Source organism: Telopea speciosissima, chromosome 3 (genome assembly GCF_018873765.1).
Source record: "Telopea speciosissima isolate NSW1024214 ecotype Mountain lineage chromosome 3, Tspe_v1, whole genome shotgun sequence".
NCBI lineage: Eukaryota > Viridiplantae > Streptophyta > Magnoliopsida > Proteales > Proteaceae > Telopea > Telopea speciosissima.
In genome coordinates this window covers 45,197,542-45,211,242 of record NC_057918.1, presented here as the reverse complement: position 1 = coordinate 45,211,242, position 13,701 = coordinate 45,197,542, and the positions used below count along the sequence as shown (strand labels likewise).

Here is a 13,701-nt window from a genome sequence, read left to right as displayed (position 1 = left end):
TTTAGTTTTTATGTATTTCTTTTGATTTTCTTTAGTTAAAAGAGGCTGTTTTCAGTTAAAAAATCTTCAAAAATAACACAAGAGGGGTAAATTTCTGAAAATTTTAGGGAAGATGTTCCCCACTGTGCTTGATGTCCATTAATTTTCTCAAGCTCCAAATCACGGTTTTTGTGATATTTTTGCCCCTATGAAGGATTTCAGATTATGTAAAATCTGAACCTGTGGGTGGGGATTTGGACAAAATCATTATGACCATGTTAAATATCATGTTTTGATTAGTGGGTGTGGGCTCTGGTTTGATCCAATTTGGATCTGTGATGGGGATTTTGTATTTTTTTTTGTTTTCCCTTCTTTTAAGCATTTTAGAAAATATTAAAAATAGTATAAATGCATAAAAATTCACAAAAAAATTATGGGATACATATTTCATCAGGATTGATTTTATGGGATCATTAATGACTGACATGAAAGTTTGATCATTTTCATAGGTGTCCCTTACCATGTTAGGGATGTAGATGTCATTTTTCTATTTGTTGTGAAAATCCAAGAAAATCAGAAAAAAAAACATTTCTAAGCATTAAATTCTGTTTTAAGTTGTTTTAGAATGTTTTCATATGCATACATGCCCACCATGAATCATAACCATGCATAAAAAGTCACTTTGGCCCTCAGGGGTATTTTGGTCATTTTGCGACCAAATCATATTTAGGGCCTTGGAAAGGTTTCTATCACTTTATTTGCATGTTTTAACTTTCATAAGCATGTTTTGAGTATAAGTATGCATTTTCATGCATATTTGTATTTTTGCCTTAATATGGGCATTTTGGTAATTTTACCACTTTGTAGTATTGTATATATTTTAATGATTCACATGCATGCCATTAATCATGTTTTAATCATTTCAGCATTTAAATGTGATTTCTTGCCTTTGTACATATTTTGGTCCTCTAGGGGTATTTTCATAATTTTGGCCATTTTGGCTCTACATAATCACCTAACTTAGGGGTAGTAATTAGGATTAAAACATTAATTTTAATTAGCCTAATTAGGTCCATAAATTTCAACAAAGATAATCAAAACACAAAAAATAAAATAGTTTAATTAGGTGCATAATACGCATAATACAACAGTATACAATAGAGTTTGGTCTAGGAAGACCGGCCGTCAACCTGGCGGTTGCTGGGTGCTTAACACCTTTCCAGCCCGTAACTTGACACCTACCCAAAGATCTGGAGCAGACCATCCATTGAGTCATTGGAGTTAATTAGCGCCCTTCTCTGAAGAACGGGCACCATTTGTTGGTCCTAGACCCTGATCTAGGTGGTGACTCCCTACACCATCAACAACAATCCCCACACCGCTCCCACACTCGGGTGCACCACGCCAGAAAGAGGTCACGGATCGATCTTCATCCGTTGCGCCTACAGTGGCGACTCCACTGGGGATCGTCAAACTTCTGATTGACCATACTCTTTGTTGTATACTTGTTATGTTATACATATTTGTCTGTATATATCATAATTGTATTGATTACATCATGCATCATGTTCGAAGTGAAATCAAACGATGAGGGTACTCCCTGTTGTGTCTCTACCCCCAGGGAGTTGAGACACATCATATTAAGTACTCTGAGATCGGATGATACCCGCTTCCTACATAAGAGTGTTCGAAGTGAAATTAGGCAACGACGATGTTCCTTACGGATATTCTGAGTTCAACTGATGGCCACTTTCTGCACTACACTCATGCACACACTCACCGCATGGAATCACTTTAACCACGTGGTTTAGTCATTGGAACCCATGTGTAGTCATGGCTAATCCACAGCTAAGTCACACCCCTTGATATTGTACTTTACGGGTTTAGAATCATCGGCGAGGGTGGTCACTAGTGTGCTATGGGGTACATTCGATACTAAAAAAAGGCACTAGTTTGATCATTCTGAGATCGACTGATCTACTCCCCTGGTATATCAAAGGAACCACGTACCCATGACTCGCTTATATGAGCGATAGGTATATCGAATCTGTCAAGGGTGATCTATTCTGTCTTATCAGCCTACCCTTTGCATGCATCATGTAGTGGATATAGATCTGAATCATTAGGAATGCCACAAATGTAAAACTGTTTGAGACTTGGATTAGAACTCCCCATTAACTAGTTCTACCCGTTTCAGTCTTCGTCCACCAACGGATAAATATGGTCCATCTTTAACGTTAAGATTTGAGTGTTGGTAACTACATCAGCGTTGACTTATGTATCCACACCACGTGGTCAACACCGTAGGGTGATGCCTACACAATCGATCCGGTGTGATGTACATTTCAACCTAGTAAAGGTACCACATCTCTGTCTCGATGTTAGGGACAGACCAAGTTCATCCATTACTTGGTTCTTGATCATTGTTTCAATGTAGAATTGGAAATAGGGTTTGTTCTTACCTAACCCACCCTTGTATGGTTCGGTCATTTTGTTTTGCGTATGATTCTTACCTTGTGTTCTATCAAAGGAGTGAGTCCATCCCTTAACATCCCTTATAATCTATCATTGAGTCATCTCACCTCAAGTCAAACTTGATCAGGGTGTGTTTCTCAGTTGTAAGGCACCATTTCCCGACAACAGAAACAATCTCTGTGGGCCCGGAGGGACGGCCGTCTTGTCAGAATATCATCACCACCAGTTAGTCAAAGTATTTCATTCACCATGAGCTCAACCGGAAATCCCCCTGTCAGAGAAGAGTCTTTGTAGGAGCAGATAAACAAATTGCAAGAGGTAGTGGCCAATTTGTCAGCAATGTTTCAGTCACAGTTTCAGGCTAGTAGACAACCAGAGTATGAGCAGAGTGTTCCTTATACCCCACGGACCATCCGACACATGATGTTGGATGAAGAGGAAGATGTGGTGTTCAAGCAACACCAAAATCCTGAAGAATCCCCTGAGACAGAGAAGGAGAAGCTTATGCGTTAGAAGTTGGAGAAGCTCGAGTTAGATTTCAAGAATGTAAAGGGCATCGAGGATCAAATTATTGATGCGGAAGGAATATGTTTCTTTCCTGAAGCGAGGCTTCCTTTGAATTTCAAATACAAGGGTGAGAAATTCACTGGAAAAGGAGATCCTAGAGCCCATCTCAGAGCATATATTGGGCAGATGAGGATAGACAAGCTTACCCCTGAACAGATGGGACAGGTCTTCCAGCTGAGTCTCAAGGATGCAGCTCTCCAATGGCTCATGAACCTTGACCCGTCTCAGACTCGTACCTGGAATGACATGATCAAAGCGTTCAACCACCAGTGCTCTTATAACACTGATGTTGAGCTGACTCGTCGGGATCTCGAGACAACAAAGCAAGAGCCCAATGAGACCTTCACAGCTTACTTGATAAGGTTCCGCGATAAAGCATCGCTGATGGCAAATCGCTCCACTGAGCGAGAACAAGTGGCAATGATCGTCAGAGGATCGCAACCCCACCTCAAGAAGTATCTGTTTCCACAGCCGTTGACTTCATTCAACTCATTGATAATTGCTGGGCAACAAATTGAGGATGAATTATCCCATGGGTCGCTTCCAGAGATGGGTTCAAGTGGGGGCAAGAAGAACTTCCCAAAGAGGGCCCCCGAGGTGAACCTTGTGCTTCCTACTCCAGTCATGTCTCTATCATCAGCTCCACCTCCCACCACTTATGCACAGAGGGCGGCTCCACCAAAGAAGCCACCGAGAGAGTTCACAGATCTTGGAATGCCATTAAGTCACGTCTTCACCAAACTACTCAATGCAGGTCTGATTGCGGCAATTGAGCCTCGATTTGTCCCTCAGCCTCCACCACGTTGGTATAAACTTGAAAAGTATTGTGTGTACCACACACAACATGGGCACTCTACTGATGATTGTTTGATCCTTCAGCACAAGATACAAGACCTTTTGGAAGTTGGAACATTTGAATTGCATCCCAAACAGCAGCAGCCTAATGTGATGACCAATCCCCTCCCGACACATCCAAAGTGAGGGAAGCAGAATCGCCTGAAGGCGTTAAACTACGATCATTTAATTGATGGGAATAGTCTTGCTGGCTGACTTAAAATGATTCTAGGCTCCCAGCCCCGGCTAGAAGGGCACCTTTTGGCTACTGCACATTTTGAGATGGCAAATGGCACTATGACACTACTGCACAGAGATGGAGAATGTACACTGAAGATGTTATCGGGTCCGGATATAAGTCCCTTAGGTCTATAGATTCTCCTTTTGTCGAGTCTCCTTCTGTAAATGCCTCTTGATGTGCTTATTCCATCAGTTATCAATAAATTATCTCTTTTCTACATAAACATGCTTCTCTACTCTTTGCTTTCCCTCAATGTTGAAGATGATCTTCATGATGATAAAAATGAAAAGAAAAAAATGGTGTCGAAGTCTTGACAATAAAAGTTCTTGAGCTTTCCAAACATCTGATCCCCTTCAAATGAGCACGGAGCTTAGAAGGAGATTTCACTTCATTGAACCTGTTAAGGGAGGCCATCCTTGATCGCTAGCTATGCCAAATAAATCCTAAAACATTGGAATCCACTAGTTACCACTTTGGGCCTCAGCCTGCTAATTTGGAACTTATTTTAGTTTACCCTCTAACCCATCACCAAAGTACTCTTGATATACTTAGTCCTAACCGCTAACAGGGTCTAATTGAAAACATTTTCATATCAAAGTTTGACGTTGCTGGGAGCAATAAAGGGAAAAGGAGAGTCCCCGAGATTTAGATTGTGAAAAGAAAAAGCTTATTCCAGAGAAGATTCAAGAACCCAAGCTAGTGACAAAGAAAAAAATGAGTTAAAGAAAAAAAAAACTGTGATGAAAATCCAAAAAAAAAAGAACAAAAAAAAATTCAAAAAAAAAGCAAGAAAAAAAATCAAAAAGTCAAGGGAATGCATTAGTCTGAGCAAGGTTGAGAAAAATCTTACGAGTAATCGGGGGCAAAATTGTCATATTTCTCGATCTTACTTTTGAGGAACAAAATTGTAAAACCTCTTAGTCAAACCTTTGAGAGGAGAAATTGCCAAACCTTTGAGGGTGGAATTGCCAAGCTTTCAATTAACCTTTTGAGGCAAAAATTATTGAATTTTGGTTGGATCCTGGGGGCATATTTGAGCATTTGCCATCTCTTAGAACCCATGTCCTAAACCCCCTTACAACCTAATAAGTCCTCCTAAGCTAAACGTGGTGAGATCTTCGTCGATGGCTCTTAGCTCACCCAGCTATGATGGAACTTAATTATCAAGGCTTTGACACCACAAAAGCACGAACTACGTTTTACCTGATTCCTGACTTGGGATACGTAGGCAGCTTTCTAGCTCGGTCACACCACCCATCACATCTTTCCATCAAACTTCATTTTCTTACCATCATCAAGATAGAACTACGGTTCGACCTGATTCCTCAAAGGGAGGATATGTAGGCGGCCTAAAAAAAAATAACAAAATAAGAAAAAATCATAAAAAAAAAGAGTCATCACTCATATCATCTCTATCATTCTGCTTTCTTCCATTCCCAAAGTTTGAATCTCTTCCGATCTTAATCTGTCAGATTTCTAAACCCTTTTCTCACCTTAATGTTCATCCACTGTGCACTTCCTGATCTCACTAATAAAGTCATCATTCCCCAATCATTCTTCATGAAATCTGCCAACTTGGCCATCAACTTCATCATCACCTCTGGCTAAGATAAGTCTTTTATCTCAATCGGAACATCCCACCTTGTAATCTTCTATTGATATCCGGATCCAGTGGCATGATTACACTATTGAAGACTCCGTCAGTTATTTCTAGTGTGACATGATACACTGCAGAGTCCAAGTAAAACAAAAAAAAAAAAGGAAGAAGAGAAAAGAAAAAAAGATTCTCTGTCTCTCTTGGATTAAAAGGTAGTCCACTGATACAAATTCAACCGGCAAGCTATCATTGGATGATTCTATAATAGCTGAGTCAGAGGTCAAGCCAAGTCTAGGGATAAGAGAAGATTTGACTTCAAGAGTCACAAGCAAAGACACAAAGTAACATGCATCAATGAACATGTCATGTCAACACAGAAGACCAGGGGGCATCAAGAAAGGGTGGTCTATGATTTGGGAAGGTGTTCATACAGATGATGAAACACATTTATCAATCCATTAGAAAAAAAAAACATCAATCTCAGCCATCCGAAGAGCACCACCAACTCACTATACAATCAAACCATCCAAAAACCATTGCCACAATCCATCATCACTGTCACCACTATCTTCATCTGAACTTGGACTCTCTCCTTTGCATGAACATAGCGTTAGGATTGTGCGCATGAATAAATGTTGTGAATTGCATGCTTTTGTTTTGCAGGGAATAAATCATCAAAGTTCGCAAGCTCCTTCAATTAATAGCATTGAGACCATACAAGTCAGACTCATAAATTCGAATTTGCCGATTGAGTGTATTTTCACCCAACATTCGAATTTGTCGACTGAGTGCATTTTCACCCAACATCGAATTTGCTGATAGAGTGCATTTTCACCAACATCAAATTTGCCGATAGTGTGCATTTTCACCCAACATTCGAATTTACCGATTGAGTGCATTTTCATTCAACATCGAATTTGCCGATAGAGTGCATTTTCACCCGACATCGAATTTGTCGATCGAGTGCATTTTCACCCAACATCGAATTTGCCGATAGAGTGCATTTTCATTCAACATCGAATTTGCCAATTGAGTGCATTTTCACAACATCGAATTTTCCAATTGAGTGCATTTTCAATCTTCGTGTTGTCTTCTAGTCTAATCTGCCAAGGAGTGCCGATACTAGCTGCACACATTTTTACCAAATAAGTGTATTTCTCCCCCTAGTGAGTCACTATTTTGTATTACTATTGGAAACCATCAAACCAACATCCTCTGTCATTGTTGTTTGTCATAGTGTTATTAGTCTATTGCGTCCATGTATCTCTTGCAGGTGTACCGTCTTGTTTATGTCGTCTGTCAGCCGATGGAGAGCCCCGTCAGACTATATTAGTCACAATGCACTGTAAGCTTTACCTTTTTCCGTTGTAGCTAATTGTATGATAAATTACTTTGATTTCATTGAATTTCATTGTACACCGTACTTCATCGATGGTTTCAAATTCCCACATTCAAGAGCCAGATGTGGGAAGCTTTCGTTTTTGCTCTCCTTGTGCCAAAATTTGAGTCATTACTTTGACTTTGTACACTGCGTGCCCTCAGTCAAAGGGGGGCATTCTGTAGACGTTGAATTTTGGCACCTTGGAAGTGTGACTCGGCGATGATGATTAAAACTCGACTGGCTTGCGTGGTGACCAAATGGTAGAAAATTACCAATTTACCCTTACCCCACTTTTTGTAACCAAACTGTCCCAAGTAGAGCCCAAATCTCTAGGATAGCCTTGTTTAACCATTTTAAGCCCACATGTGAAATTTCACTCCAATCTGACGTCTTTTTGTCAAAATGATTGTCTTACCCCTGGCCTAGTTCTCGGTATCTGGACTGCCCGATTTGGCCCAAAACACTTTGGATGACCTTATTTGGTCATATAAAGCTTTCACGAAAAGTTTCGGCCAAATCGTATAACTTTTATGAAAATGACCATTTTGCCCCTGGCATGGTTCTTGGTACCCAAGCCACCCGATGTGACCTGTAACCATTTGGATAACTTTATTTGGTCATATTGTGCTTACACATAAAATTTCATGTAATTCCGGTATCATTTGGACCTTGATCAGTGTGAAACACCATTTATGTGCTTTCCTCGATATCCATGCCATTTTTAGGCAAAATTAGGCCATATCTGCCACACGGATGGAAAGTACTTGTTAAGGCCTTAGCGGCGATATGTGGCGCGTCAAAATCAGCCACACGGATTGGAAGATATCAATATTTGAATGTGGGCCTTTAAAATGGAATCTTTAAGAAAGAGAGAAAAAAAAAAATTTGACCGATCTGAGTCGACCGGATTGAACCTACCGGATCAACCCACCTTACCCGACCCAATGATCGGTGGGGACAAGCCCCCACCATTTAGGCCGAGCCACACATGGCCCCATGCCCACTTGGCCGAGCCACACAAGGCCCATCACCCATGCCCACCTGCCCAGCAGGCCTAGGCACACGCAAGCCCAGGCTGCGCAGCAAGCCTGGCCACACGCAAGCCAGCCCATCACTCCTTATCATAGCCATTAATGCCCCAGGGGTCTTTGAGACCTTTCCTTGAACAGTTTTCCCCCTATAAATAACAGGCCATTTGGAGGGTTTAGGGACCGAGAAAATTCATGAAAAAATTATCATTGTGAAGTTCGTTCTCCCCTCTGTCCATCCATTCCAGAGACATCTCCATATCATGCTTCCATAGACATATAAAATTCCTCAAATACCCCTTGTTCACCACTCTTGCCATTCGGGGCAAACACACTTGGAGTGGCTTTCGGTGCCTTCCGGCGATAATTTCGGCCATCCAAGGCTATGTAAACTGAGCCCAGACACTTCCACGCTTCAAGGGTAGGTTTTATATATCTTTATTTAGTTTTTATGTATTTCTTTTGATTTTCTTTAGTTAAAAGAGGTTGTTTTCAGTTAAAAAATCTTCAAAAATAACACAAGAGTGGTAAATTTCTGAAAATTTTAGGGAAGATGTTCCCCACTGTGCTTGATGTCCATTAATTTTCTCAAGCTCCAAATCATGGTTTTTGTGATATTTTTGCCCCTGTGAAGGATTTTGGATTATGTAAAATCTGAACCTGTGGGTGGGGATTTGGACAAAATCATTATGACCATGTTAAATATCATGTTTTGATTAGTTGGTGTGGGCTCTGGTTTGATCCAATTTGGATCTGTGATGGGGATTTTGTATTTTTTTTTGTTTTCCCTTCTTTTTAGTATTTTAGAAAATATTAAAAATAGTATAAATGCATAAAAATTCACAGAAAAATTATGGGATACATATTTCATCAGGATTGATTTTATGGGATCATTAATGATTGACATGAAAGTTTGATCATTTTCATAGGTGTTCCTTACCATGTTAGGGATGTAGATGTCATTTTTCTATTTGTTGTGAAAATCCAAGAAAATCAGAAAAAATACATTTTTAAGCATTAAATTCTCTTTTAAGTTGTTTTAGAATGTTTTCATATGCATACATGCCCACCATGAATCATAACCATGCATAAAAAGTCACTTATGCCCTCAGGGGTATTTTGGTCATTTTGCCACCAAATCATATTTAGGGCCTTGGAAAGGTTTCTATCACTTTATTTGCATGTTTTAACTTTCATAAGCATGTTTTAAGTATAAGTTTGCATTTTCATGCATATTTGTATTTTTGCCTTAATAGGGGCATTTTGGTAATTTTACCACTTTGTAGTATTGTATATATTTTAATGATTCACATGCATGCCATTAATCATGTATTAATCATTTCAACATTTAAATGTGATTTCTTGCCTTTGTACATATTTTGGTCCTCTAGGGGTATTTTCATAATTTTGGCCATTTTGGCTCTACATAATCACCTAACTTAGGGGTAGTAATTAGGATTAAAACATTAATTTTAATTAGCCTAATTAGGTCCATAAATTTCAACAAAGATAATCAAAACACAAAAAATAAAATAGTTTAATTAGGTGCATAATACGCATAATACAACAGTATACAATAGAGTTTGGTCTAGGAAGACCGGCCGTCAACCTGGCGGTTGCTGGGTGCTTAACACCTTTCCAGCCCGTAACTTGACACCTACCCAAAGATCTGGAGCAGACCATCAATTGAGTCATTGGAGTTAATTAGCGCCCTTCTCTGAAGAACGGGCACCATTTGTGGGTCCTAGACCCTGATCTAGGTGGCGACTCCCTATGCCATCAACAACAATCCCCGCACCGCTCCCACACTCGGGTGCACCACGCCAGAAAGAGGTCATGGATCGATCTTCATCCGTTGCGCCTACAATGACAAATCAAACGTGTACCATTGCATTCGCCCTGAGAAGGATTCAAATTTCTTAATAGCATTATTGGACAATTCTCCTTCAAAACTAATTTATGTGGTGGAAGTCCCTTTAGAGCCAATGAATTGAGGAATTCTTCTGGATATTGAGTCTCTGCATCATCTGTTGCTGAATCAAAGCTATGATATGTAACATTTTCTCCTGAAAATTGAGAAATTAGTTTCTCATTAAATTTGTCTACAATGTCATTCTTCGTTGCCAAGATAGCTCGTTGTGTAATGTATTCTGCCGAATCAGATTGAAGTTTTAATGAAGGAAATATTGCATTTATCAACTCATTCTTTGATTTTTCTTCATCTTCAAATTCTATTACCATTTCATCTAGAATGTGGATTAAATCTCCAGATTCTGTTGGTTCTTCTCTATTGCCAACACGTAGCAGAAAATCACTGAAATATGTATCTGCTATCGCCCTCATATTAGTTTTCAATTGAAACTTCTTCATTTTTGGCCATAAATTTGACATTACTAAACTTGCATCTACTGTCTCTCATCTTGTAGCTTGAGGAACCACTAGAAGTACCTGTCTGAAGTCTCCTCCGAATATCATAACCTTTCCTCTAAATGATTATGAGTTGTTTGTTATATCTTGTGATGTCCTGTCAACTACTTCAATTGCTTGTCGTTTTGCCATTGGAGCTTCATCCCATATAATAAGTTTTGCTTTTCTTATTAATTCAGCTGTGGCACTTTGTTTTGAGATATTGCAAACACTTGAATCATTGAGATTTATTGGGATTTTAAATCTTGAATGTGCAGTTTGACCTCCTGGCATTATTGCTGCTGCTACACCTGATGTTGCTGTTGCTAGCGCAATTTGATTATGTGATCTTATCGTTGCAAGCAGAGTACGATATAAATATGTCTTTCCCATACCCCCTGGACCATCAACAACGAAAATACCACTTTGATTTTCATTCACGTGATTTAGAATAACAATGTACGCATTGTATTGCTCTGCATTCAACTTCTTCTGCGCTTCATAATCTTCAACAGGAACTGTTATGGAATACTCATTTGCTATTTCTCTTGGATGAGATTCATTTAAATGAATTGAATTTTCTTCTATTTTTGGCAAATCATAATCTTTGGTGCTTTTCCCCATGCTTTGTAAGAATGAATTGACACTTCTAATTGTTTCCAATTCATGATATTCATATCCTCCACTTCTTTCTGTATGTCTTCAGATAATGCTTCATAATGATCATCCCATAGCTTTCTAACATCACCAAGTTCACAGTAAACAAGTATCATTGAAAAAAGTTTACGAATTATGACAGGCATGTGGAAGAAAGTTGAATCTTCTAAACATTCCGAAATAGCATTATCACTTTTAAGAAGTCCTTGCTTTTGAGCGGCTTCTTTAAAAGATGAGCATTCGAAACCATCAACACATAATAAAATTTGAAAAGATGTTGGACCCCTTATGTGATTTAATAACAATCTTCAATGAAACCTTTCTCCTTCTGAAGGCTTAGTTGAATTAACTCGTCCTATTGATTGTTTTACTTTCCTTTGTATCCAACATTTTCCTTGTTGGTTCCACACATAATGCTCTGGAAATTCTCTGTACAGATATTTTCTTGCCTCCTGATAAACAGAATTCATTCTGAAAAACTCTGTCAACATCGTTTTATATGTATTATTTGAATGAAAGACATTATTCAAATCTTGTTTTTCCCAGTACCATATCATTTGTTGATCTGGTAGATGCAATTGTAAATTTATAATATATGGGAACATTTCATTGAAGTTGAATTAAAAAATTCTCCAAAATGCTTCTAGTGCAGATACCCATCTTGCATCTCTGAATTGCTTTATTTCATCTATGATATATTCTTTATTACCATGGGACATAGAAACAACAACCCTATCATGACCTTTATATACGTATTTATATAGGTACTTTACTGCCTTCAATCCAGAACATATCTCAACATTAATGTGACAGTCAAATCTTGATAGAAGGTATGGATTATAAGGAACAACCCATCTGTTATCCAAGTAATGACGGCATACCTTAACTTGTGCTCCATCATTTCTTCTTCTGTAAATAGGATAATAATCTTTACCTTACATAGTATTTTGATTAAATGGGCGAGGATATCGATTCTTACATACTGAGGATATCGATTCTTACATACTCCATCCCTCATACATGCATTATGCTTATTTAAATTTTCACAAGGACCATGCATCATATGCTTTACAACCTTCTCATGTAAATCGGAATATTCATTGAAATTTGGAATTTCGGCATAAACATATCTATCAAAATGATCAGCATTTGTTATCTTGTACTCTTTTTGCATAATTACCAATATGTGTGCATGTGGAAGCCCTCTTTTTTGAAATTCAACGACATGTACATGTGCAGCTACTTCACCAAAAATGCATTTCTTGAATAATTGATCCTTTAAATCCTGTAACTTTGCTCTAAATACCCTGGCTGTAAGATTTGGTCTATCTTGAGGTACTTGACCTTGTTTCAATTCTTCATGTATCTCAATCCAATCTGGGTTGCATGTCATTGTGATAAAAAGATCAGCTTTTCCAAATTTTTGTACTAACGCTATAGCATCAAGATACCTTCGACCCATATCTCTTGGTCCTCCAATAAAAGATGCAGGTAAAACAAATTTTCTACCAACTTGATCTCCTCTTGTTTCACCAGCTACAACACTATTAACTATTCCTTGATATAATTCTGCTCGAATATTTGATTATTTTGATCGAAAAAAATCTAATCTTGTTGCTTCAATTTTAATGTACATATCCACAACATATTGATATAGCAGTCGACCAGCAGATAAAAGGATAGAACGATGACCATCTCAAATTTGAAGTTTTTGACAGTAATATGCTCTGGGAGATATTTTATTCTTTTTACTCATCAAAACCTACAATTTAGAATATTAAAGTTATATTGACATCTAAATATTAAACCTTTTTAAAAATGTAATCGTTTAATTCTAATGTACCTTCATTGTTGTCTTCTGCATTAAATATAGATTCCTCGCATGTAATATCATGTAAAACTGTTTATGGTTCACCTCTTTTTTTAATTCTTCTGTGCCATCCAACTTCTCCATTTGGGTATAAAAGAGGATACTGTAACACATCATAACAACCATAATAATGTTTTACTTGATGTTTCTTTCCAGAATGTCCTTCAATTATTATGTCACATTTTTCTTTCCTATTTGGATTATTTCCTTCTACCCAAATAGCTACAACTTGATCTACTGATGGTGCATTATAAACTCTTTGATCAAGATGTACATCACTTTTGATAATTATATTATAAGTCTCCAGCGAAGGAACATCTTTCAAGCTTCTAAAGAACCTAGCATATGGATTATTTGAAAGAATCTCCATCAGTTTCAAGACTGTAGACTCTTGAAGTTTTGATTCTTGCAGTCTTTTCATCCTATACTGGAGCTCGTTATCAGTATCATAAAAGTACAATTGCAAATAGCATGGTTGACCTTCTTCCAGAAAGATTGAAGATAATTCATGGTATACTTGTCCTTGAGCTCTAAAAGTGTATATACCCTGTTTACCATTTGCTAGATCTTTATCGACATGAACTCCAAAAGATGTGAAGGAAAATATGCTATTGTAAGTCCGTATGAATCTTCGGAATTCAATAGCCTTAGATGTTTGAAATGTAA

At 38.1% G+C, this 13,701-nt stretch overlaps 2 protein-coding genes across 2 annotated transcripts; both read right to left on the bottom strand.

Moving 5' to 3' along the window:
* Nucleotides 1-9,950: 9,950 nt before the first annotated feature.
* LOC122655220 lies at nucleotides 9,951-10,472 on the bottom strand. The gene has a single exon (XM_043849431.1). The coding sequence runs from the start codon at nucleotides 10,470-10,472 to the stop codon at nucleotides 9,951-9,953; it is 522 nt and encodes a 173-aa protein (XP_043705366.1).
* A 123-nt stretch (nucleotides 10,473-10,595) lies between these two features.
* Nucleotides 10,596-11,132, bottom strand: LOC122655219 (ATP-dependent DNA helicase PIF4-like). Its single transcript, XM_043849430.1, has one exon. The coding sequence runs from the start codon at nucleotides 11,130-11,132 to the stop codon at nucleotides 10,596-10,598; it is 537 nt and encodes a 178-aa protein (XP_043705365.1).
* Nucleotides 11,133-13,701: the final 2,569 nt, after the last annotated feature.